Source organism: Dryobates pubescens, chromosome 5, assembly GCF_014839835.1.
Source record: "Dryobates pubescens isolate bDryPub1 chromosome 5, bDryPub1.pri, whole genome shotgun sequence".
Taxonomy (NCBI): Eukaryota; Metazoa; Chordata; class Aves; order Piciformes; family Picidae; genus Dryobates; species Dryobates pubescens.
The window spans coordinates 25,262,328-25,290,150 of record NC_071616.1 but is presented as its reverse complement, the minus strand read 5'-3'; the positions used below and the strand labels follow the sequence as shown (position 1 = coordinate 25,290,150).

Below are 27,823 nucleotides of genomic sequence, written 5' to 3'. Positions count from 1 at the left end.
ATCCAAGCACAGACTCAAAAGACCAAGCAGAAGCAGAGTAGCTTTCTTTAGTCAGAAAGTCCTGACAATAGAAGATCTCATTTAGTCCTCGTGATTTGGAATTCCTCTTCAGATGCCTAAGAATCTACTACCATCATTTGTCTCTGCAAGAGATATATTTATCTGAGTGCTGTCTTGCTGGGTAGTGATTTACCCCAGTTCTGCCTGGATGTTTTCTGCAGTCACTGCTTTATGCTGCATTATTCTCAGCTGACCCTGTTCTCAGGCATATATCCTCTGAATGGAGACAGTAAAAAAATGCTTGCAAGTCAGACTAAACAACCATTTATTGTTAAGAAGTGTTGATGCCATCCATTGTCGGCCCTGGGTTTGAAAATACAGTAGCTCAGCTTTCCTAATAGGGTCCTGTGTGCAGATGACTAAAAATGTCTCCTCCTGTGGGTGTAGCTGAAATACAGCTGGTGTCAAGAAATGGGAATTACTGATGAGTTGCAAAAATGAGTGGGAACAACTGCTGAAGGCAGTGTGAGGGGCTGAGAACTGTAAGCCTCAGGGTATTCAGCACCTTATGAAAGATTCTCATGTGGCCTGACCAAATGCTGCATAAGAGACAGGCTGTTATTTTCACGGTGCTTATTTCAGGAAACCACTGCTCTGCAATCCCATCCTGTTCACAATCCTTTACTGGAAAAATCAAACAAACTACCCATGGTGTATGGGTGACATGCTGCCTTAAAGCACGAAATCACTGCTAACTCCCATGGATACAAACTACCAACAGGTACTGGAATTGACTGTGTAAGTACTGTATATAAAGGCACATACATATGGACACAACCTGTATTTATTCTTCCCGTGTTTATCCCAGGGCTAGGCCACTGCATAATCTGTTTGAAAATTTAGCACCTGTGTGCAGCATGTTTCCAGTAGCCCAAAAGGACGTGCAGTCTAGTAAACCGTGGTACACCGGACAACCCCCCCCAAAACTAATGGAACCACTATTTATTAGCTTGATATATGACCTATTATGAACATATCTAAAACAATTTACAAGTTAGGCTTCACCATCAAAATGAAAGTTTTATTTATAATTTCAACATGTAATACAATAAAATACAGTCTTGTGCTGACAGACATGCTACTCTGCAAGAAGAATTCTTGCTTGTATATTCTGATTTCAAATAGATAGGAGTCCCAGTGTAATTTGTCCTTCCTGATGTTCATTGTAATTAACTCATTAATCGCAGTATTTATAAAGCACTAATTGCAGGCTGTACATAATTAGGGAGTGATGACATACAACAGAAGACAACAATTACTCAGTTTTGGTTAACTGAGTGTTAAGTTACAGACACATTTCTTCAAAACTCAAAAGCTAGCTTCCGTGGAGTCATGAATTGCTTCACTACTTCATCTGTGACCTGCTTCCGTCTCTCTTGATGAGCTGCTATCAAGGGCTGCAGTGTTTCAATAAGAACTTTCTTCAGCTCACCCGTGAGCAATTCCCCACTTGTGTATGCCTGTCAAGAAAGTGTTGATTGCTAAATATGGTGCTACATGGAAAAAGACTCAGTGACAAGCATTTCTTCAAAAGCCTGCCCCTAGCAAATACAGATTTGGATGTCTTAAAAATAAGCACATGCCTTAAAAGATCATGTGGTATCACTCTGAAAAATGTAACTTAAAATTTTGCTTTTTGCCTTTCAAAAGATTAAGGCAGCTGGGCAATTTCTTATGTGATGAGCTGTATGGATTACATTCACAAGAACTTAATTTGGAAATCCTCACAATTATTTGCAGGAAATTGTTTATTTTGCTCCCCAGAATCCAGCTAAAATAAACAGTCATCCTAAGCTGTTTTTTTGCAATGAGGGGCACGAATTCTTGTATTTTTCTCTCATTGCATTTGGGTAAGAGATTGAAGTGATGTGATTAAATTATCCTTTTTGCAGCAAAGACATTCAGGATCTGGGTTCACACTAGCAGTCATATTCACAGCTGGTAATCTGTTCAGTTGCTGTGATACTGAACATGCTTTAACTATAAGAACAGATTTACAGCTGACTGGTTCAGCCCTGATTAGAAGTCATGGCTGGGGCCATTCAACTACGGTTTGAAATGGCAATAAACATGATAATCTCACCTTCCCTTGTCATTAAGTCATTCCTAATACCAATTCAAGGTGCAACTGCTGTTGATACTCAGCAACAGTAAAATCTGTTAACAAGAACGAACTCAACTGTTGTAATTCCAGTGGTGGTTGTATTTTTTTTGATGGGTAGTGCCATAGGATTTGATCTCTGTAGCAGAGTTATCCTACTGTTCAGTGGTTAGAGACTAACAGAAAACTGCTCAGTATGTCAAATGAACTCCAGATTTCCCTAAGGAATTTACAATAGTTTGCATGAAGCCTGGTAGCTGTTTCCAGGAGGGAAAAGCTGATAAAACAATGTGACGTGGGTACTGTCAACAGTACAGATACTGCCTTCCAGGGAATGCAAACTGCTTAATGTTGATGACAATCATACAGCTGAAGGAAGTGAAATGTCTTGCTACTACCTCTGAGGACAGAATTCTGCCAGATAGGTTTAAGGAAAATGCAACTTCTATGTAGCAGTTTTAGCTTGGGATCAGTGAATCAGTGTCTCATATTTATTGTGATAAAATACCAAAACCCAACAAACTTTAGACATGAACTTCTCTAGTTTTGCAGACTATTTAGGTTGTTTGCACATAAGAAACTGGCAGAGCTTATTATACAATTCAAACACTAATCCCTAAGGTGACCTTGTTTGGAAAGTATTGTCCTATAGTGTCAGAGTTATTTATGAAGATATGAAGGCATTTATTTATTTATCTATTTATCTTTAAAGAAGAGATAAATCGGTCTGTGAGAAAGAAGAATGTTGCAAAAAATCAAAGATCTCAACACTGAAACTTGCAGTGTATGGAGAGCACACCACCACAATTACCTTCCTGGGGAAGGTTCATAGGAGGACTTAGTTACAGTTTTCTCCTTGTGATAATGAATGAATAATATTATTATCTTCAACTTGGCTACTTACTTGCTTCAGTTGTTCAAGCCTGTCATCATCTTCCAGGAAGAAAGTCAAGTACATGAAAGACACATCAACATCACAGTTACCGCCATACTTCCGGTGCTCTTCAATAGTATCTCTGCCTCCTGAGAAGGCATGCTTGTTAATCTGAAACAACATCATAATGTTATTGTCTAATTTCTACTAAATTCTTGATTATTATATTGTAAAAAAAGGTGCATCACGATCCTCCACACTCTATATGAGGAACTAGCTGGAGGGTGAGTGGAGCAAGTTAATGCAGAGCCTTAGGCCAGAAGCAGAGACACAAAATTAGAATCCAGCATGGAAAAGTGGCCAGCCTCACACTCCTCAGACTGCATAATCAGAATAAAAATAAAGCAAAAATTACCCAATATTCAGTAAAAAAAAAAAAAGTCCTTTTTGCTGAAGCTGTTGTTTAATGGATAGAATATGTGGTTACGGGAAACAGAGAATACAGAATTAACCAGGTTGGAAAAGACCTCTGAGATCGCTGAGTCCAACCTATCACCCAACACCATCTAATCAACTAAACCACGGCACCAAGTGCCTCATCCAGTCTCTTTTTAAACACCTCCAGTGATGGTGACTCCACCACCTCCATGGGCAGTGCATTCCAATGGCCAATCACTCTTTCTGTGAAGAATTTCTTCCTAACCTCCAGCCTAAACCTCCCCTGGTGTAGCTTGAGACTGTGTCCTCTTGTTCTGCCACAGGTTGCCTGGGAGAAGAGACCAACCCCCTCCTGGCTACAACCTCCCTTTAGGTAGTTGTAGACAGCAGTAAGGTTGTGGCCAATGTGTAGAACCCGGCACTTAGGTATGTTAAATCTCATGCCATTGGACTCCATCCATGTGTCCAGTCTGTCAAGGTCCCTCTGCAGAGCTCTCCTACCCTCTAACAGATCAACACCTGCCTCCAGCTTGGTGTCATCTGTAAATTTACTGATGACTGACTCAATCCCCTTGTCCAGATAATCAATAAAGATATTGAATAGGATGGGGCCCAGCACTGATCCCTGGGGAACACCACTAGTGACTGGCTGCCAGCTGGATGTGGCACCATTCACCACCACTCTCTGGCCTCAGCCCTCGGTCTGGAAGACTACCCTGTTATTAAAGAGTGAGGCAAAGAGGGTGTTAAGTACTTCTGCTTTTTCCTCATCTTCATGTCCACTAAAGAGTGGAGGTTGTCCTTGCCCCTTCTTTTGCCATTAATATATTTATAGAAGGATTTTTTGTTGTCCTTCACAGCAGTGGACAGTCTAAGCTCTAAATGGGCTTTTGCCTCTCTAATTTTTTTCCTACATGACCTAGCAACATCCTGAAACATTTCATGGGTTACCTCTCCTTCCTTCCAAAGATGATGCACCCTCTTTTTTTCCCTTTAATTTATTCAGAAGCTTATTGCCCATCCAGCCGTCTACCCCAGTGACTCCTCTTCCAGCACATTTGCACAGCCTGTTCCTGCACCTTCAAGATTCCTTTCCTGAAGTAGGTCCAGCCCTCTTGGACCCCTTTGTTTTTAAGGGCTGTTTCCCAAGGTACCTTCTGAGTTATTTCCTAAAGTAACCTGAAGTCCGCCCTCCAGAAGTCCAGAGTGGAGGTTTTGTTGCTGCCCCTCTTATCTTGACTGCATATTGAAAACTCAATTATCTCATGGTCACTGGACCCCAAGTCAGCCTCCAACCACCACATCTCCCACCAGCCCTTCTCTGTAAAAAGAAGGTCAAGCAAGGCCTTACCCCTGGTAGGCTCACTCAGCAGCTGGGATAAGAAGCTATCCTCCATACACTCTAAGAACCTTCCAGATTGCCTCCTCTCTGCTGTGTTAAGTTCCCAGCAGATATCTGGCAACTTAAAGTCACCCATGAGAACAAGGTCTGGTGATCTTGAGACAGCCTCTACCTGCCTATAAAAAAAAATCATCAACCTCTTCATCCTGGATGGGTGGTCTATAACAGACTCCATCCAAGATGTCATCCTTGTTGGCCTTCCCTCTAATTCTCACCCACAGGCACTCAACTTGATCATCCTTAATCTCTAGTTCCATGGCATCTAGAGCCTCCCTGATGTACAGGGCCACCCCTCCACCCCTTCTCTCTTGCCTGCTCTCCTGAAGAGCCTGTAGCCATCAATTACAGTGCTCCACTCATGTGAGTCATCAGACCACATTTCTGTCATGGCAACTACATCATAATTTTCCTGCTGTAACAAGGCTTCCAGCTCCTCTTGTTTGTTACCCATGCTGCATGCATTAGTGTGTACATGCAATTCAGCTGGGCTGCTGGTTTCACCCCGACTCCAGCTTACCACCCTCAGACTCCTGTCTGGGGGGAATGGTTTCAGCCCCTTCCCCCTTCAAATCTAGTGTAAAGCCCTGTCAATGAGTCCTGCCAACTCCCTTCCTAAAACCCATACTTCATGTAAGAGCAAACAAGATATTCATTAAGAAATTAATATTGAAAGAGATGAAGAAGGCATGGAGAATTCTGAAGAAATACTAGAGAGAATCTAGTCTCTTTCTCCCAGGAAAAAAGAGAAGGCAAAGGTAAAGACTACAAAATTCTGGGTAGAATGGCTAAAATTAGACAAATCTCCATTTGTTCAGTCTGAAAATGGAGTAAGTGCTTACTCCCTCCCTGTTTTTTAGCATAGCTTCCTATGGGTATATGAACTGCACTGGTGAATAGATCTACTTGCTAATCCCATTCCCACTAAATTCAGAAGCTGCTGGCCTATTCAGCAAAATCACACCTGTAGAATTCCCAGAAGATCCTAAGCTTTCTACAAATTAAAAAAAAAATAAATTGCCAGGAAGATGAAAAAAAACTAGTTCCCAGCCACAAGCTCAACTTTTATTTGGGTCTTTTACTCTTGCAGATATCATCAACAGCCAAGAGACACACAAGCATATGAAGTAGATTTTGGGTTTTTTTATTGCATTTTAGTTCTGGTATCTAGGAAATGTCATTTATTTACAATTTCTGAACATTTTTATTGTCTGTATGACTGTCTAGTGCTTTTCTGAACCTTTCTAACCAGCATGTTACAGATGATGTCTTGTGGCAATGAATTACCTACAAAAATGACGCACTGATGAGCATCGTAAGGAAATACCGGCCTTCTGTCACATTGCAGCTATTGTTACACTATAGGACAGCGGGAATAGCTGTCTCAGTATCCGTAAAGCTAAAGTTTTACATATTGTTTTGCACTTCCCTTTCCCTTCATCTCTCTCCAGACTACATTTTGAAAATCTTTGTATGACATTTTTTCTGTCCCTCACCTCTGCAGTTTGTCTTATTATTATGCTAAGTGAAGGCACACTGTTTTATACAAAATGTTTCCTTTATTAAAGTTCAGTTTTCATATATTCTGGCATCTACTTGTTGACTGAGGCTTTCAATGACTTACTGCAGTGATGCAATGGTATTTTCCCTGAATTAGTGTAGACTTGGAATATAAAAAGAACCCCAAACATTTTCTAGGAAAAACCAAACAAATAATTGAGTGGTAGTTTGGTGCCGATAGGCAAGATAAAAAATAGCTTATTGTAATGTTGCCATTCAGCTCCTTCGATTTCCCAGAAGCCTCTCAGCCCTTCCTAGTATCTAGCAATTTTTCTTCTTCTGTTACCTGTATGTTTTGAACCTCATGATTTAGCAATGTACTGGCAATCTGAAAAATGCTGTAAATGGTAATAGCTTTTTTTTGCAGCAGCAGTGGTGCTTCATTTTTAACCTTCATCCATCACCAGCAGTCACCTTTCCTACTCCATTTTTGAAATTTATTTGTCATAACAATATTTGATCTTTCACTCAAGCTCTGTTTCTATAAAGAATTGTTTCTGATGGGCTTCAGAAGCTGAAATAAATCTCAGTTTGTCCTCCATTATCCAGCATTTTTACATTATGTTCAGAATTTTTTCTTTATAGCTTTTATATTCCTAGCAGCTAGAATTATTTTAGCACTAGTTTAAAGAAATAGGACTTATTAACCAGACTTAAGACATCTTGAATCTCTTTGCAATTACTAGCTACTTGCTACTTCTGAAATGACAGATCTTTTTTTTTTAAACAGCCACTCTGTAACTGTGAAAATAAACTGGAACTTGTATAATCCAAACACATGAAGAATTCCAGTTCTTCAAAACTGTACTGTTTAGTCAGTTCCTGCATAAGATAATGAATCATTATGAGATGGAAACCGTAAAGAAAATTAATCCAAGTCCACCTAGCAGAAACAACACATACATCTTTTCTTCCTGTTTTGACAGGGAGTTATTTCATGTCTGCTTATGCCCATAAATCTTTTTCCAAACACTGACTTCACTGATTTTTATTTTTTTTTAAACACTGTAACATTAAATCATCTGACACTGGATAAGAGGGATTTTCCTTTGAGCTCAAAAAGGCACTAGGAATACAATGAGATGGGAGAAAAGACCCCTTCTAAAACTTAGGTGAAATTTTATGCAATTGTTTGTGAAATGTAGGGAGGAGTGTATGGCAGCAGCAGGTCTCCAAGCAGCACAAAAAGTCTGACATGATGTAACTGACACTGTGCAATGCTTGCTGCTCCCAGCATTGAGAGGCAGTCAAGAGAAAGAGCTGTTTATTTGATTTACATCATGGACTGTCAGATTTCAAAACTATGGCAACATAATATTTATTTTTAGAGCATGAGTCTCCACTGCTCCTATTGTCACACTACTGCTCTGCAGGTACCGGATAAACAAACGTGATGTTTTGCACATCATTCTGGCTAATGTTTGCACTATTATACTAGTTAGCAAGGCAAAAAATTGTATTTGATAGCCTAGCTAAATATGCACAGCTTGGTCAATTCCTGAAGAAGTTTTGCCATGAAAGGTATAGGAAAAAGAGGCAGATCTGTTTAAAGAAAACATTTAAAACTGCCACTGCAACCATGAGGACCACCACTCCTTTTTGTTATAAAGTTTTGTACTCTCAGGTTTTGCAGATCCTTACCTTTGTCTTGATTTGTTTGGGTGTATCAGTGAGGAAGATGGAGGAGTTTGGATCACTGGCACTCATCTTTGTCTGTGCTCCTTGCAGGGCTGGGAAGAAGACTGAGTGCAGTAAGGCTGGTTTAGGCTGTCCAATTCTAGGTGCTACATCCCGGGTCATTCTAAAATAAGGATCCTAGAACAATGTGATTTAAAAGCCGATTACTGCTGACCCATTCATGCTCTCAAAAATTCCCCAAAACCATAAACCCCAAAAAACCAAGCCACAAAATGTTCCAGAACCTATTTCCAATTCAGTTCATCCAGAGGAACAAACAAGTATTTCCATAGTATTGCTGTACCCTCTGATTCCCTCAATTAATAGGCATATTTACAAAGATTTTTATGAATTTGAATAGTTGTGAAAACTACACTTAGTATGCCTGAAGATGGATGCAGACTAAGTTGCAAGCTTCCTCCCAAACTGTTTAACAACTGGCACTGAATCTAAACTAAATCGATGATCGAGCTGGCAGTGCTGTGCTGATGATCTGACTTAAATCAACTGCAACAATATTACCACATAATATAATGGCTGATGGATGCAATTACCTGTCTCTTGGACTAAAATAGCTAAATTCAGCAAGTGAAGAATTTGATTCCTGGGAACAATACCTTTTTCAAGTAATGACACTACCACTGTGATTTGTAGCTGATGCACTCCCATCCTCCCTATAGATCCAAATTGTTAAGGTTCTGCAGCCTTTCTGACAAAATATTTCAGTGCTTCCTTATTCATATTGATATAAGGTTTTCCCCCTATGGTTCAACATAAATTTCTTGTGCTACAAGTAGAGCTCATTACAACTTGTCCTAGTTACCATGGAGATGCCCAAAAGTTTCTTCCTAGCCCCATGTCAGTATACTCATGCATAAGATTTTACTGGCTTTGCTCTCAAAGATGTCAGCTCACTGTGAGCTAGGTTTAGAGCAAGACAGGTTCAAGATGGGCATGAATACATAATTGTTTGATTAAGCACTCACCTTTGTCAGGACACAGCACAACATCCTTTTATCCAGTTTGTGTCCCACAAAGGTGCTTGAAAGAATGTTTTACAGATGTTTTTACATAGTATCATGAAGATTGAATGGTATGCTACAAAAACAAATCCATGAAAGCCAAATTAAGTAATGTGATTTTCTTACCTGATCGATAGCACATGGGATAAGACACTGAATGTTCTCTTTGCCATTGAAGATCTGTGGAAATGAGGAACTGAAGGATGGGGCAGCTTGAATAGCAGGAAAGCTGATCTTTCCTAGAAAACATTATGTTTGTAAAAGCTAATCAGCCTGTGTAGGCAATGACAAACAGAGCTTTTTGAAATATGTAAAACACACAAGAGAATCATTCAGATACTTAGTTGAAGACCAATATCTATATTTAACAAGAAATGTTGCCCTATCTTTTTATCTTTACCTTCCCAGGTGTCAACAAACCTTCAACATTGAAACTAATGAGAAAAGGCAAGCTATGATCACAAAGGTTTCAGAAAAGGTTCACCAGCACATCCTCTCTTCATCACTGAACCATCTTGCCTTCCCAGAAATACAATTGATTACATCATCATTCTGAGATGCTAATTTGTTTTCTCTTTATGAGACTACAGAGCTACTTACTAGTCAAGCTACCCTCTAAGATATTAGAATCACTGCCATATGCATACTGTACTCATGAAATATCTCAAATGTGTCTTCCCCAAGCAAAATCCTCTCAGAAGAGAAAGCATACAGCATATTTTTCCAAACATGTAATGAAGCCATTATCACAATAACAACTTTTACAAGAGCACTGTGAAGTAGGAATCTGTTAATTGGTTATACAGTGATGGCTGAAAAGCTGTCATTGGCCCAGTTACTGGTCAAAGAGTGATGTTAGCACTTGGGAACACTGAAGTTTTAACGCAGTCTTTGACACAGAATCTTTTTTTGTCCAGTGGGACAGAAACCTGCAATCACAGTTAAGCAAATGGAGTCACCTAGCACCTTGATTATCAGGCTTTTGAGCACTCATTTTTCCCCATATATGTACATGTGTGTGTGCATTAATATATTTTTTTTTCTGAAAAGCTTTTATATAAATTTGATGCAGAAGTTTCTAGGAGGCACAACTGACTGTAATCACAATTTTAGAAAAAACCCAAACAAGTAAGTCCTTTATCCTGGGTACTTCACTGCTGGTGTTTTGTACTGCACTGTTACCAAGGCACGCTAGATATTGCACTGTAAAGTGTTCTTTATACTGAAGGAACCACAATAACACCCATTTAGAATCAGCCTGAAAGCAGGGATCTTTTTGCTTTTTCTGTCCATTTCATGAGTGTCAGACACTAATCTCTTTAAACTGTTACTTAAATGACACCATAGTGAGTGAAAGCAAGCATCACTTTTAGTAATTCATATTATTTTCATACCAATGCAATCACTGTCTGTAAATCCAAAGATTCCTTTCACTTGGTTAAAAGTAACGTGCTTCTGAACTTTGACAATGTTTTTGTAGAATCCAGTACTTGTCCTGTGAGAAAGAAAGTGGAAAAATAAAATGAGAAGAGCAGAAAAGTGCTCCAAAAGCTGATTAAACCTCTGTGTTTCAGACTTTATGTGGCCCACTGAAATGATAATTAGAGAATTATTTACAAACAAGAATGTTACACCTTTAAAGTTGAATTAATTTTTCCTTCGCCCCACCATTTACTGCAAGCAGTCTAAACTCAGAAACATTTTGATTTGTAAATAGTGCCAAAATTCCTCATTGAGCCTGAATTTTACTCATGCTTTTCTGTGAAGTCAGGCACAACCTGAATAAATCACATCTTCTGTGTTGCTTGGTATCTCCAGTGTGTATCCCATATAGGACACTGTGGTTCACCAAAGGAATAGAAGCTTAGATCTCCAAATTCTCATTTTTTACAGGCTGAGTTCCCTGGCTGGGCTTTTTCTGTCATCAAATACAGTAACAACATTTCCAAATAAAATAGCACAGCAACTTCCTTTTGTATTTTTGTTGCCTTTTGTATTTTTGACAAAGAAAAGGAAACTGCAGTTCTGACCTGCCCTTGTTCAACCACAGGTCAGATCCGTGTTAAGGCAACTTTTCTAAGGCAGGTAAGTCAGAGGAGCGAAAAGAGGAAAAACTGCTCCACCTTCTGTGAGCTGTACATTATACAGTTAGTCTCTAAAATACAAATTCTCTCATCCAAATCTTTAAGGAGGCTTATCACCCCACTTGGAAGAGATGCCATTCCATGTAGGCACAAACCCAACTTCAGTTCTGAACTCTGCCATAACCTTCTTCCTTCTGAGAAGGCATTTCCAATAGCAGTTTCTTTTTCTTGAATCTTCTTTAAACTTTACTCCAAGTTCAGATAATAATCTTCCATGCTGTATTATTAAATTAATTGACCACACTAAGTTGCAAAAATGTTTTGCAAATCTTTTGTTAATGAAGATGGGGACTAAACACATCTCAAAGCTTTTGATACCATCTGAAATCAATCTGAAAGCTTCTTGGAAATGTAAGTATTTTTATGATCTAGCTGGCTTAAGATACTTTTCATAATTTCAATTTAAGCATTGCACACATTATTTGTTCACATGTTATACAGGGGAACGACAACAGTATATATACAAAACATTACACAGAACAGAAAAATTAATAAGTTTGTCCAAAGTGTTGCAAAACTTGTCTTGAGACTTTCAAATTCAGATACCTTTATTACAATATTCTTGGATGTCAAAAGCTGGAGAGAAAACACAGACACTTTTTTTTTTTCATTACAGTGCCCTAAAGAAATTAATACTTACCCTAAATAGTCTAAATCAGAAAATATAAAGGTTTTATTGATGTCAAAGCCACATGCAATGATGTCTTTAGCATTTTCTCGAGCATACTCATATGCCTTCTCAGTTGTTAGGTCCTTCCAAAGGTACTTCTCATCATCAGTTAACTGTATAACTAAAGGAACATCAAATACTTCTTGCAGCCACCTAATAAAAGTAGAAAGATTTTATCTCACAATTAAAATGAAGCTGTAAGTCAAGCAGTCAAAATAATTATATATATCTAAACAAAACTATATAAAGAGGTCTGCTTCTCATTTTACCTGGAAAAAAGGCTCACATTTATCCTTTCCTGTACACATAATCATTATTTGCAATGAGAACAGAATTCAAAGAGACTTTTAGGTCTTTGAGCCAGACATCTGTGTCCTGCTGCTGCAGGCACTGCATTATAGAGTTACTGAGTCTCATTGCAAACTTATTTATTGAACCCAAGTTCTAAGGAGTGCCACAGTGCGAGAAAGAAGGCTTTATGGTGATGCAAGGATTATGATCACTTTGCACTAAAGTTCATTAAACTTGACTGCATTAAGTTCATTAATATCCACCCCAACTACACAGAACTCCTTGCAATGTATCATTTTGGCAGTTCCATAAACTACATTCATGACTTCCTTAGAAAATGTTTTGATTAATATAAATAGCAGAAATAACTTACTTTGCAAAGATAAATTGGATAAGATGACCGACATGCATTGCCTGGGAGGATGGCCCTCTGCCTGTATAAAGGTAAAAGGACTTCTTATTTTCATAAGCATCAAGGATTTGGTCCATATCTCTAAAGAAAAAAACAGGAAGAAACATCCATAGTCAAAATTTCTATTCAAAGTTTGAGTGGTTTTAAAGCCAAATGCATTTAAAAATATGGTATGCTAAGTGCCCTAGAAAGAAAAAGGTTTTGCTGCACTTTTAAAAAGTATTGTCTTTTTCAGAAGAAAACTCCTCAATTAAAAAAAATACTGAAAAATTAAATTAAAATATGTGCAACTCTTAAAATTACTCATTAGGAAAAATTTTCTAAGGCCCAGTAAAACAGAGTTGGGAATCATTTCCTAAATAGGTTGAAACAATCAGCTTGGAATGGTCTATGGTGGAAGTTAATGCCTTAAATAATACTCAGGCATTTGTTTGAAATGTACTAGTTGCCATAGCCCAAAAGCCCATGAATGCTAACAATTAAACAGTGTAGATGATTGGCAGGCTGGTGCTTAAGATTATTTCCCAGGCCTTTTTTCACATAGCACTGCAAATGCAGAGGTCCACAGCACACATGGACCCTTGCTGAAACCAGCAGTGCTGGCATATGAGCCCTGGAATTGTCTTCTGCACCAATGCCTTTGCCTGGCTGCTAACACAGAGTCAAAATGGAACCTGTACAAAGTGAAGATTCTGTCCACATTTCTTCAGTCTAGTATTAATGAGGACGTATCAGAAGCTGATATACCCAAGTGTTTCAAATGTTGCCAAGGAAAATCTGCAGCAGCTGTTCATTTCAAATCAGGCAGTTGGATTACCTTGGTATAAAAGACCATGGCCTTTTACTAGTTTTAGGTTTCTTCCAATAGTGCTCACAGAAAGTCTATCTAAAAGGGCCTTCTTGAATTTTAAAACAAGAAAAGCTCACCTGTGAGAAAAAAAGATCCCTCTACGTAGAAAGCGGTGAGGTTTTTGCCCAGTAGCTCTTTCTATTCGATTGATGAGGTCGGTGTCAATTTTACTGCTGCCAAACCGAACTGTGATCATAAAATGAAAACAAACAGACAAAAACAAGCATTGATACAAGCAGATCTTGGATTACCAAGAATGTACTACATTGTAGAGGATATTTCCTTCTTCAAGCCTCACATTAAATGGCCAGATTTTCCTGATTCTTGCCACAAGTTGCAACATCATCTCCAGTACGAACACTATGCGAGCAGACCAAGTCTACTCACAACATGGAGCATTGCTCCATCCACGACTGACTATACCTGCAGTCTCCTAGCAGCAGAAATATAGTTATTCAGAACAAAAAACACTCCAGAGAAATGTGCAAATAACTTGGCCATATGACAAAAATGGCTCTAAGGCTCTGAAAGCTCCTCTCTTGATGTCTAAATTTTCTGACCTTGAATCACATTTTTTCACCTTCCAATTCAAATACGCTTCTGCAAACTTAATTCGTATTTTACATGGATGTGATTACAGACATTACTCCCCTCAAGAGGCTTGAAAATGTAATGCCTAATACCCTTCATGGCAATCAAGTAAGTTACTTGGCTGCCTAGGAAATGAGGTTAAACTCCCAACATTTACAGACGTAGTCATTTCATTCAAAAAGGTTTGATTACAGGGAAACAGAAACGTTTCTTCATATTCCAAATAAAACTCAACTGGAGAAGTCTTATTTCTTCAGTAAAGCTTCCTATACTCCAGTCCCAATTCTTGGATGCTAATAAGCAGGTAAATACTCCACGATTTGGATGTGATTGAAAAAAAATCTACAGAAGAATCTATGCTTCATTCCTCTAAAGAATCTACTTATTTCACTCTACTCATCAGGAGAACAACTTGCAATTTGAGCATCATCTTGGAGATAAGCATTTCTGCTGTTCGGCTCTCTATAGCCATCTAATTTTCTTCTAGAATTTCTGGTTATTCACAGCATTACTAAAAGGCTTTTTATACAGTCATTAAACCTGAAGTTAGCAGGAATTAATTACTAAATGGGAGGAAAACCAAGGTATAATAGAGAATCACAGAATGGTTTGGGTTGGACCTTCAAAGGTCATCTAGTCCAACTTCCCTGCAGTAAACAGGGAAACCTTCAACTGGATGCGGTTGCTCAGAGCCCCATCCATCCTAACTTTGAATGTTTTCAGTGATAGGGCATTTATTACCTCTCTGGGCAACATGTTTCAGTGTTTCACTACTCCCATCATAAAAAGCATCTTCCTTATATCTACTCTGAACCTACCCTTTTTTAGCTTAAAACCATTACCCCTTGTCCTGTCACAAGAGGCCTTGCTAAAATGTCTGCTCCCTTTTAATTATTGAAAGACAGTAATAAAGGACCCCCCTGGAGCCTTTTCTTTTCCAGGCTGAGCAACAGCCCCCACTCCTTCAGCCTTTCCTCATAGGAGAGGTGTTCCAGCCATATGATCAGTTTTGTGGTGTCCTCTGGACCTGCTCATACAAGTCCATGTCTTTCCTGTACTTACGACTCCAATATTGGAGAACTGCTGCATACAGTACCCTAGGTAAGGTCTCATCAGAGTGGGGTAGAGGGGCAGAATCACCTCTGTTGACCTCCTGGTTACATTTCTTTTGATGGAGCCCACAATATGGTTGGATTTCTGGGCTGTTTGTGCATATCTCCAGCTCATGCCCAGCTTTTCATTCACTGGTACCTCCAATTCCTTCTCTGCAGAGCTGCTTTTCAAACCCTTCACCTTTCAGCCTGTACCATTATACAAAACAAGTTTGTGTTTACAGCAGGTGAACTAAGCAGGGTAGCATACAGCGGAAGTATGGGGCCCATCCACTGATCCATTAGAACAAATTACACTAGGAAAGACAAATGCTGGTACATGATTCAGCCACCACCACTTTAATCTATATGCTTTCATAGATTCATGGAATGGTTTGGGTTGGAAGAGACCTTAAAGATCATCTAGCTCCAATCCCCTGCCATGGGCAGGGACACCTTCCACTATACCAGGTTGTTCAAGGCCTTATCCAACCTGGGCCTGAGCACCTCCAGGGAGGGGGCATCCATGACTTCCTGGGACAATCTGTTCCAGTGCTATTCAAGTTTCCTAGTACTATCCCATCTGTTTGTCCTAAGCACAGATGAATTAGCTGGTGAATGTCTTCCTAGCAAACAAAATGCATTGCAAAATGGCAAAGTAGTTGTAATCTGGACAAATTCTAAAGAGACCAAATAAATGTGAAAAATGTTTGATTCAGCAGAAGCATAGCAAATGGTAAGAGGCCAATCCCACAGAAATAGAAAACATGAGAATGCCCCAGACTAACTAGGGCTAGCCATCCTAGAAATATTTGTATAATGTGATAGAAAGTGACTAAAAGCTCTCTGAACACCTCATTAGAAATACCTAACTACCTTTATTAAACATTCACAGACTGTACAAATTCCTTTTCTTTGCCCATCCTCATATTTTCTGTTAAAAATGGTCATTTTTTTACTACTTATTTCCTCTTATTCCTTTTATGAGGATGTTAGAAACATTTCAGGCTATCTACAAAGAATTTCCCTTCCAGAACAGCTTCTGACAAGGACACAGTCTCCACTCCTTAACAAGCTTTTAAAAGATTCCTAGCATGCTTTTGATCTCCAGTGTTCAAGCTTTTACTGAGAGACAGCTTTTGACTCATACATAAGAAATCCTGAGAGCTGCCACTTACAAAAGCACATCTCCATTTGCTCCAAATTTATTACTTTTCCTCTTTGCCACTACTGTGTTAGATTTGTATACAGAAAATTAACAACCTAATACTTTTTATACAGCAGCTTTAGTGACCAGGCCAGTCTCATTAAGCTTTAAGCAGCCATGGCAATAGGGAGAGGTGTCTAGGGGCTGGAAAAATGCAAAAGCCACTCCTTACAGAATGACAAGAGATGAGAAGGAACTGCGGAACTACAGGCTGACCAGCCTCACCTCACTTTCCAGGCATGTGATGGAGAAAACAAATCCATGAAACTATTCCCAAATATTATTACATATCTGAAGGTGAATGGGAGTAGTCAGCATGGATTTATGAATGGGAAAACATACCAGACCAAGTTAATAGTCTGACTTGACTGGCATAGTAGATGAGGCAAGAACAGTGGATATTTATCTCAACTTCAGTAAGGCTTTTATATCACCATCTCTCATTTCATTCTTGTAGATAACCATGAAGTCCAGAATATACAATGGCTGAATTTGGCTCAAAGGGTTGTGACCAGCTTCACAGAGTTCAGCTGGACCCCAACATTGTATACACCAGTGGATTGATACTGGGGCTAATAGGGTTTAACATTTTCATTAATGATGTGGATGATGGGACCGTGTACACCCTCTTCAAGTTCACAGATGAAACAATACTTAAAGAGGCAGATGATACAATCAATGGTTGTGTTGCCATACAGAGGGACCTCAGCAGGCTGACAAGAATCTCAGGAAGTTCAACAAGTGCAAAGTCCTGAATTTAGGGCAGAATAACTCCATACACTAGTACAGGCAGAGGTCTAACTATCTAGAAAGCAGCTTAGCAGAGAAGGACCTTGGGGTTCTAGACTCCTGTTAGATAAGTATTGAACACAAGCCATTAGTAGGCTTCTTCAGCATTGCAAAGTCAAAGGCCTTACAGGCTGCATTAGGAACAGTGCTGCCAGTGTGTTAACGGAAGTGATCCTTCTTCTCAGCATTCATGAGATACATCTGGAACACTGACTCCAGTTCTGGGCTGCGGTATAAGGACATGGACATACTAAAAATCAATCCAGTAAAGAGAAGGCTCAGGAGGGATCCTAACCAATGTGCACAAATATGCAACTAGAAGAGGTGCAGAGGAAGAAAGAACAGCACCAGACCTTTCTCAGCGATGCCCAGTGAAAGGACAAGGGGCAATGGGCCCAACTTGAAACAAAGCAAATTCTACTTAAACATATAAAAAACCCTTCATATTGAGCACATGGCCAAATATTCAAACAGGTTGACCAGGAAGGTCATGGAATTTCCATCCTTGAGATAAAATCCTATTGGACAAGGTCCTGAGCAAACTGCTCTAGTTGACTCTGCTTTGAGGAGGGGAGTTGACTAGATGATCTTCAAAAATCTCCAACATGTAAAACCATTTTGTATCACTTGCAATATTCATCTCACTGAATTATCATCATGGTTAACATACACAGCTCCTTTTCACACATCCCTCTGCCCTTTGCTGGAAAAAAAAAAATGCAAGGGATGTACATGCCTAGTGCTTAGCTAAAGTAATTTTTCTTCCCAGAGTACCTTCAGACTGTTTTGTTGCGTAAGCATACATTGAAGTGCACATCTAGGACAACCATTTGAGAATAACATCCGTTTTAATTACATAATGCTCCTAGTGCTTTCATTTCTTCTGTGTTTGAGTAAACACAAGCCCACTGGCAACTTTCTCTGTCTATAAACAAATTATAGGTGGCATAAAATTTTTCCCCTGCGGTAAAAGTTATCAGATGTCATGTTCTTGGACAAGACTTTTTATTCCTCTTTTTTAAAATGGGAGGAAGAGGATGAAGTTTATCAATAGCAAACAGCAGCTGTTTCACTTCCTAAAGTGGCTAGGCTAGCATTCTTCTATGAAATATGACTTGTCCACTAAATTCCCCAATCTGCTAGTAATGCAAATAAGTAAAAACCCTCTAAGCTAAACCACCACTCTAGGGTAGATCAAAAGGCTATACACACACATACACAGCTACTGGGGAAAAAAAAAAAAAAGACATTGCTTTTGGGCTTTAACATGGCTGTAGAGAGTTGATTTACAGTGAAGTCATGCTAGTCACTCTCAAAAAGACCTTAAGATTGTGTCAGCATAAGTATTGTACTCTTCCAACATTTCTACAATAATTAGAAACCCCCAAAAGATCACAAATCCTTCTCCATACCTCCTACACAAGTAATAAGATCATGAGAGATCTTGTTCTAAATTCTAATAATCACCTTTTTGATTTTCCCCCTACTGATATATAATTTTTTTATACATTTTCTGTCTCCTACTACTTTCTGTAGACTAAGCCAACATGCACACACATATACATCTAACATGGACTTACAACAACATTGCAGAGCTAAATGAATACTGACAACAGCACATGAGCTCCCAGAAGCAAATAATAGCTATTGCCACATGAGCCTGTGTGCTCTGTCATGAGAAACAATTTACAAAGCAGAACCCAGCAATCAAAACCCGAGGGGCTGTATATGAAATGAAGATTTAAAATAATGGAAAAAAAAAAAAAAAAGGCAAGCAAGCATAGTGAAAATTACTGAAGAGTTCTATCTGTTTCTATGCTAGACTCAAACAAGCTATTAATACAGTGGACTGCAAAACAAATAAGGAAATTAACCAAACCTGTCTCTTAAGTTACAAAATTTTGCAAGTTTTATAACACCTCTGTCTAATATTTAAGTCTTCCATAGGAAATGTCAGTCTAGAGCATTTTCAATACTTTTGCCACATGAATGCTGTGAGTAGACATAAATTAAATGTTACCTATGATGGGTTTTGATCAGGGTTTGTTGTGATGCTTTGCTGTTTCTGTTGTCATTAGGATCACTTTACATAAATTCGTTAGTAGCGGTGAAGAAAGAGTTATACCTATAAGTTTGGCATAATCCACGCCTTTAGCATTTGATGTCTGCACAGTCCAGGGGTCCACAAAATCCTCATCCTCTTCTTTATTTGTACCATTATTTATTAACACAAGATCCTTTGGAGGCAAGCCTGCCTGATAGTCTTGTCCAGTTGTTGCTTTATATGACAGTTTTAATGATAGTAGCATCCTCACTGCTGCATCGATTTCATCCTGAATAAAGGCAAAAAACCTGTTTGACTTTGCATACTTAAGACAGGCAATTACATTAATGTCTTAACCTTTCAAAATTCTGCATCTGAGCTTTGACTTGAATTGCATTGTTTATAAACAAAAGCTTAGAGTTTACAATTTTGCAGCATCACTTCCAAAGGTGAAGGAAAAACAAACAGCAGGTAACACTCTTCGAATCAGCAGAATTTAGGGCATCACCATTGCCAAGATATTTAAAGCACCTCTGTCTCACTTTTCAATTTCTGCCTGAGGAAAAAATATGCTTGCCTGCTTTTCAGAGGTATAACAAGATTAACATTTTAAGCACAAATTTCTAAGATATATAAATGTAATATAAGTTCTCTAGTTTACTTTAAGGTGAACCACTAGAAGCACTGTAAAGTAATTTCATTTTATTCATTACAATTAATGGATAGACTTCAAGACAAATTAGAATAAAAAGTATTTTATAACTTTTATGCTTAGGACCTTTTCAGTACAAAGCTACTGTAACATCTCATGCAAGCAATAAATAGATCAACACTTAATTCAGCTCCCAGTTTTCAAGGTTTACTCCCACAGGCAATACACGAAGAGAACTCACATTAAAACTCTGCCAAAATAGCAATGACAGAATAGGGAACTTTAAAGGCAAATTACTGGATTACTTAAGGTAGATTAAGCAGGCCCTATTAGTACAGTTACAGGAAGACAATGTTTGCTAATGCATGCAATAATGCATGTAGAAAAATATTTTAATGAAGCAACTAAACCCAGGGAAGAACGTAAGTTTGAAAATCAAATATTTTGCATCTTGTCACATATTAAGGCAACTTGCTGAAGTACATTTCCAAACACTTCTATGACCTTCTGTTCTTCAGGAGTAACAACTTTGCTCTTGCTAGTGACTACCTTGCTCCATGTATGTCCACAATTTACAAATGGACATAAATACTTCTTAACAAGATTTTTTTTTCTTACTGCAATAAAAAATAGATCTCAGATGAATCATATTCTTCAACACTCTTTAAAACAGACCTAAGTCAAAAAGCAATGGGTTCAAAATATGAAATGGAAATACCTTTGGTGCTTTTCCTGCTTTCAATGCTCTCACTTTCTCCCCTTGTTCAGTTACCCTTTCAAACAGCTGAAGTGGACTCAGAGATTTCAAGTCACAGTTTGGACTATCAGCCATTCTGCCAGATCTGTTTATTTACAGTTCAACTAGATGTAAAGTCTTTGGCTTGTAGATTCAAAACAGCAGCAACCACAAGAACTGTAGAGCAAAAAACAGTACATTTCATTATTTTGCATGTATCTTGAATATCAGATGAGCAGAGTAAGAATACAAAAACAGTAATGACCCCCTACCTAATTCTATTCATATCAGATTAATGTGGAGACATTAATACAATGAGCTTCAGTTTCATACAGAAATGAACTGACAAGAGGATCAAATAAATTTAGGAAACACTCTTAATGTTGTTTGTCTACATACCTAATACTAGAACACCTTTTAGGAGTCAATTTTTTGACAAAGGTAGATGTAATTAAATATACATACAATTCAGAACATCTCAGAAGTGCAGGTAGGGATTATCAGATTCATGATTAGTTTTATAAACCCAAAGATATACAAGAGAAAAGCTTAGTCATCTTTGTTACTACTTTGATCCAGAGGTTACAAAACATGCCAATAACTAGTGAGAAATGCTGCTGTCTAGAGAGCAATCACTGGGTAAACAATAGGCTGTAATTTAAGGAACTGTTTGTTTCATAGCAGTACATAAGAAAATAATCCTAGGAAATGGCTTAAAATGATGAAATAGCTGAGAGTAAGAACAAAGTAGTCTTCCTATGCCTGAAATACACCTTGATTACTGGAGCTTTGTAACACATAGCACACCCATGCTTCCACAAATGGGCTTCTCTTCCACAGCAACGCCTATTGCATTGTATTTATTAACAGTAGCATCATATAAAAATGTCTTAGTGGTTTATTAATTAACAGCAACTGAGACTCAGGAAAAATACAATGCATAGTTTACAGTACACTAACACAGAAAGTTAAATAAAGCTGTTAATATGTTAAGTATCCAGGTTTTGTTATTGATAATTTTTACTCCACATCAGAAAGATCTTGATCTTTGTCTCATCAGCTATAAGCTAAAATGTTATAAATAAACTCTGCTGTACTTAATTGTAACTGTGATCAAACACATCTTCCTAATTTCCATGACAGGAAACTCCTGTAACATGAATTATGTTGCATTAACTCATGCTTTACTACATATGCTTCTCATAAACCTGGCACAGCAATTCATGGTATAGAATAGAATAGAATAGACCAGACCAGGTTGGAAAAGACTTTCGAGATCACCAACCTATCACCCAACACCATCTTATCAACTAAACCATGGCACCAAGTGCCCCATCCAGTCTCTTCCTAAACACCTCCAGTGATGGTGACTCCACCACCTCCCTGGGCAGCCCATTCCAATGGCCAATCACTCTTTCTATGAAGAACTTCTTCCTAACATCCAGCCTCTTAGCTTGACTGCATATTGAAAACTCAATTATCTCATGGTCACTGGACCCCAGGCAGCCTCAAACCACCATATCTCCCACCAGCCCTTCTCTGTTTGTAAAAAGAAGGTCAAGCAAGGCCTTACCCCTGGTAGGCTCACTCAGCAGCTGGGATAAGAAGCTATCCTCCATACACTCTAAGAACCATGCAATCTCTTTCTCTATTTTTTCTAAAAGTACTTGATACGTTGTTTTCAGATAATCTCTGATCTAAAATTAGGTTCATTTATGTCTAAGAAATCCAGTGACTCTGTTATCAACCTGACACGAGTGAAAACTCATTTCAACTGCAAAGGCAGAATTCCTTAAGAAAACTTTATTTTCAAAAATTCATTTGAAAAATGAACAATAATAAGGTACACAGAGAAGCATATAGAGAATTATAAAAGAATTTCATAAAATCTGAGGTTGTTAAAATGAGGCAACAGTGCAGATCCTAATGACATAAATTAACTGAGGGAAAAGTAAGTTTTTCATGAAAACTATCACTGCAGTTTGGCCAGGGCTGTGAAGTGCTGCTTCACAATCTGATGTGGTCAGTTTATGCAATCACCCAAGCTATTGTACAGCTGTTTTTATTTGAGAAAAGTGATGTCATCTCAAATACTAAATTGCAGCTTACTTCACATGCACTATATTCAGGTGTGAGTGACAAACGCAATGCAAGCCAAAAGAGTAAATCATAGAGTTGCAAACAATGATGTGTTGGAAACACAGGATCCACCCTAAGCATTCTCTGTTGTGCTGTGCCCATGCTCACAAAGGAAGCACTCTGTGCCCATGTAAAGTTCTACTGAACTGCAAAGGATTGTGTCTCTCTGGACATATTCCTTAACATGCTATTGATGCAGTGCTATGCACAAAGCATGAATACAAGATATGAAAGTGAATAGCAAAAGCTGTTAATAAAACTACAAGTTCATTTGGCTCCCTTCTTCCAGAATTAAAGATTTAAGAAGTAACAAAAGCATGTAAAATTTGCATTTATTGTTCACCAGTATTTCAAACCTTTCCTTCTACAAACTGATCAGCCTAATTGCAACCTTGGCTATGTTTATGCAGTATGTATTTGAACTGCGACTGTAAAAGCCTTCACCCGGCCTAGAAAACTTAAGAAGGTCGATTTGGTAACTTGCTGGCTACCAAAACATACCTATCATTAAGGCTATGTTTGTCAGACAGCTGCAATATTCCCAGATCTCAGCTTCAGTTGAATACCCTGAAAAACCTGAGAGGTCAAATTGAATTTGCTTAGCCTATTAACATTGGTATCACACTTAGATTAATAATTGACTAAAATAAGACCAATTGATGTATTATCAGTAACACTTAATAGTGATTATTTACAGTTTGACAGTGTTATTTTTAAGAGGCAATTTGAAGTATATCAAACAAGTCTCTGATGTATTGCTACAATTTACTTATATTCTTTTATTCAGGTACCAGTGTTTTCTCATGGGCACAAAATACTTAACTGGCAAAGAAAGTACATAGAGCAAATTCATATGAGAAAATGTTAATGAAGATTAGAACACATCCTTTCTGCAAAAATATGTCAATTACACTTACTGGCTTCAAATCTTACAAAATAAAAAAAGAAGAATCATCCCTTGGTGTATAACAAACTGGTGTTTTAATGTAATTCCTGAAAATACATTCTTACTCATAGATTGCTTCCATTCAGAAAGGCTGAAATGACACAGCTGCAACTGAGAATGTATACTGGAGTGCGGTATAACAAAGACTCTTTAGAAAGTTTGCAATATTATAGATTTGAGCTGAGCAAAGAATCTCAAATGAAGGTGCATTTTCATTCAGACTGAAAAACTGATCTAATCACTGCAACAAGAGATGAGGACATTATGATTACAGAATGCAAAGATAATAAATGTTACCTAAAACTTATCCCTATTTACCTGAGTGCTGGGTAGAACTCAAGCCAGGATTCAGTAATATGCAACACAGATTGCTTGCCTTTTGAAATTCATAAATGCAATTGTGAACCATTAAAAAAGAATGTCTGGATATTCACCATTTTATCAGACATTTTCTCATGTTTTTTTCATTGATATTATCAAAACTAACAGGTACATTAGACATCATATACAAATACATTTAAGGGAAAAAAACATGCGTAGGAATGATACTTGAAAATGGACTATCAGGATATTTAGGACCAGAGTCTAAGATGAGCCTGAAAGCCTAGTTTCATGGTGTGAACTTGAAATCCAAGAACTGTGTGCCTTTTCTGTCCACACAATGCAGGGTAACTCATAACGGGTATTCCTAGTGACTGGTTCAGAATATTCAATAGTCATGAGACAAAGGTCAGAAATAATCCTTGGGATAGGTATCAGAATACCAACTGGATGGCAACCACAGATCTATGATAATTCTCACTGTCTGCTATCTGGTTTGGTAAATTGGAGACCTGAGAACCAAAGAACATTATTTAAAGAGCTCTTTTGTGGCCAAACATGGCCTGAAGTTTGATCAAGACTTTCAGAGATGACAGTAACATAGAGGACTTGAATTTTTTTTCATTAAATAATGAACGAATGTGAATGCAAGTCTGACAGTACTTATGTTCCTGAAAAGGGTTTTGCCTCCTGGAAACAAAATTGACAAAAGAAAAGTATATTTTAAAGCAGTTAGTATGCACACAGATGTGTGAAACATGCCTTAAGAAGTATTCCAACATGGACTACATTTTATAGTAGATCTACCTTCCTGGTAACAGTAATAATCAATTTATGTATGAGAATACAATTAAAGTGTGCAAGATGATTCCTCGAGATGATAATAAGACCACTTCTAAAGAAAGTGCAATACGAATCTTTACTATACTACAGCTGCTAAGAGCTAAGCTCTTGTGCATGAAGGATTGTGTACAAAATTAACCCGTAAACGGACGTTTATAACCCTGGAGGTCTGCAACACTTCCCTTACCACCTTCGCCCAAGCTAAGCAAAGGCACTCGACAGCTTTGCCCTCGCTGGGCCGCATTTTCCAGCGAGCAGGAGGCAACCACCTTCCCCTTTCCATTGTAAAGGTCTTTTCGTCCAGATGCTTTGGTAAGGCAGCCACGGGGGCTGCGGCCCCCGCAAGGAGTGGAATAAAAATCCTTCCAAGCGCATCGAGGGAGGAAGGAAACGTGCCCAGCAGAGGTGCCCAGCAGAGACCCCCCCACCCCACACTCCCAGCATCCCGTATTAGCCACAGGGGCAGCAATAACCACCCCACGAACCCTCCTGCCACCCACCCGGATCTCTCACCAAGGCCCCATTCACGACCCGGGTCGCCTCCGACCGGACCTGTCCGGCTCGACAGAGCTCGTCTCACTCCTCTGTCACTGACATTGCATCAGCCCCCAACCGGTACGTCACTCACGACTCTCGGCTGGGAAACGCATACCCTCGGAACCTTTGCTTCTCCTTGTCCTTTCTTCCACTACAGTCACCAGCCAGACGAACCGCCCTCCACATAGACCACAGCGACAGAAGAAGGGCTCCTACGCGGCCAGAGAGCCTCGGATTGACCTGTTTCTTTCTCAGCACAAGACCTTGACAGAGTGCTCTGACACGCGGAACCACTTGGGCGGGGAACCTATTTTCCACCCGACACACTTTTAAAGCCGGAGCCGCTGCGGGCCGGCTAGTGTGTTCCGGACTGCGCTGCCGGCGGCGGCTGTGCGGTGCAGGTAGCCGCGGGGCGGGGTCGGCCCTGGGCAGGCTCGGGATGGGGGAGAACCGAACCGGAGCTGTGACGCCAGTTGTACCGCCGGGGTGGAGGTTGCCCCGTAACTGGCTTTGGTGCCAGGGGTTGGGGGATGAGTCCGCGTCTATGGGGAACGGTAATGGCTTCGGTACCGGGGCAGAGAAGGAAACGGCCTCGCTGCCAGGGTCCTCCGGAGACCACCGTCACGCCGCCTCGGACGGGGATGCTCTGGCTGTGGGTTGCCGGTTACTCTTTCCCGCTTGGGGCTGCGGAAACGCCCCGAACAGGCGGCCGTGCCTCACTGCTGACCGTACCTGGGCCGTGGGGCAGGACAGCGGGCTGGCTGGGGTGCTGCCTTTGGCTTTCTCGTCGTACCCGTGTTGACATTTACGGTGACTTAGCGGGTGGTGGGGGTTGTGGGCGCCATACCTAACAGTCTTCTGTTTAATGTGTTGAGATGAATCAGTCATATGAAACTGAAAATAAAACTCCAGAAACTTCCTTGGTAGTTCAGTACGTCCTAAATCATGTCATTCATAAAGTCATAATCTAGTTGCAGTATGTTACCTAGTTACAGTACGTTTCCAACAAAGTACGGTGTGGTTTCCCCCCCTTTTTTTTTTTTTTTTTTTTTTTTTTTTTTTTTTTTTTTTTAAATGTTAGGCAGCATAAGAAACTTTGGAGTGGTGTTACTTCAGAAAAATCGAAATTGAATGAGAAGTCTTAAGATGAGAGAGATACTCTGCTTTTTCAAGAATGCTAAAGCTTATGGGCGATGTGTGTGATGGGATGGATTTATGCTGAGCAAATGTAATGGGATGGTTTCTTTCTAACAGGAAACGTCTTTGACCTGCTGTGTGAAAGGCATGGTCTTGTACTTCTGAATCTTGTAACTATTTAAGTGAAATTTCCTTTTAGTAAACGAAGCTGTACTATTCTGTTAAAAAAGAATCCTTGCCCTTGGTTGCTGACATTTACAGCTGTCATAAACTTCAGATAAAGATCAAGTGTCCTCTAGAGGGAGATCTTGATGCTTCTACGTGCTTTTATTAAGGAAAGAAACTGTGATAATGAGTGTGTATGTCTTCATCAGAACCCATCTTCTGGGTCAGTGCTTCGAAATTTCGCTGCGGAATACAGACCATAACCTGTAATATAACATTTTTGTAGGTTACATGAAGCATGCTTGCTTTAATTCGAAGAGATCCAGTTCTGAAGTTAAATGAGTAATCTGTACAAGTTCCAAAGTACCACTCCTGCAGTAGGACCTACATTTGTGGCATCAGTTCTGCAAATGCTTATGTAGATACTGACTTCCATATAGCATTCTCATTTTAATCTGGATGCTTTGGAGGGTAGTTTATTTGCTGATCTAAACAAAAAATCAGCAGCTGATTGTAAAGTGTTGTGGGTTAAATGGCTTCAGCATGAGTGCTAGCAGCTGAGCAAGGAAACAGCAGAAATAAAGTGTTCCCTTTAAGCAATCTTAGTAACTGAAGGGAAGCAGTACTTTTTTGCTATAAACAGCAGAGGCCGAAAGATTATTTTTGCAGATACATTCAAATAGTTAATGTAGTTAACTCTATACTCCACACATTCCATCCATATTATTGGAGTAAGCTTGGTAGGATTGTTTTGGTGGTGAGTTATTCAGTGTGTAACATACAAGATGAGATTTCTTTTTCACAGATAGTTAAAAAATTATTCTCCAGTAAACAAAGTACCTATACTTCCTCCCACCCCCCATAAGTAAATGCAAATAATGAACTCGGCGTAGTTTGTGGCATAAGTCTGTTCTGTAAAACTAAAGGCTCTGTGGAACTTGGTCTGTGGATATAGGTGGAAAATTTCCTCACTGCAAGACAGTTGGATGGGTCAAAAATATTTTTACTTTTTCACTTTCTAGTTGAACCCCTTCTTGTTTCTCAAGTAATTTGTATGAAATAGATATTCTTAGACTGACTCCATAATAGATGTAGCATTTGTATTCTTATAAATGTATATATAAAAC

The 27,823-nt window shown here is 39.1% G+C and overlaps 1 protein-coding gene across 2 annotated transcripts; it reads right to left on the bottom strand.

Annotated features, from left to right (window-relative positions):
* Positions 1 to 1,054: 1,054 nt before the first annotated feature.
* Positions 1,055 to 25,492, bottom strand: WARS1 (tryptophanyl-tRNA synthetase 1). 2 transcript variants are annotated; one of them, XM_009905125.2, is made up of 11 exons: positions 25,371 to 25,492; positions 20,591 to 20,785; positions 19,302 to 19,509; positions 13,576 to 13,684; positions 12,610 to 12,729; positions 11,916 to 12,098; positions 10,526 to 10,626; positions 9,258 to 9,370; positions 8,074 to 8,247; positions 3,066 to 3,206; positions 1,055 to 1,520 (listed from the first exon to the last, which is right to left on the bottom strand). In XM_009905125.2, the coding sequence occupies exons 2-11, from the start codon at positions 20,702 to 20,704 to the stop codon at positions 1,362 to 1,364; spliced, it is 1,422 nt and encodes a 473-aa protein (XP_009903427.1). In that variant the 5' UTR covers positions 20,705 to 20,785; positions 25,371 to 25,492; the 3' UTR covers positions 1,055 to 1,361. The 2 variants fall into 2 exon arrangements, with proteins under 2 accessions (XP_009903427.1, XP_054017815.1); XM_054161840.1 differs by having other exon boundaries at positions 25,358 to 25,491.
* Positions 25,493 to 27,823: the final 2,331 nt, after the last annotated feature.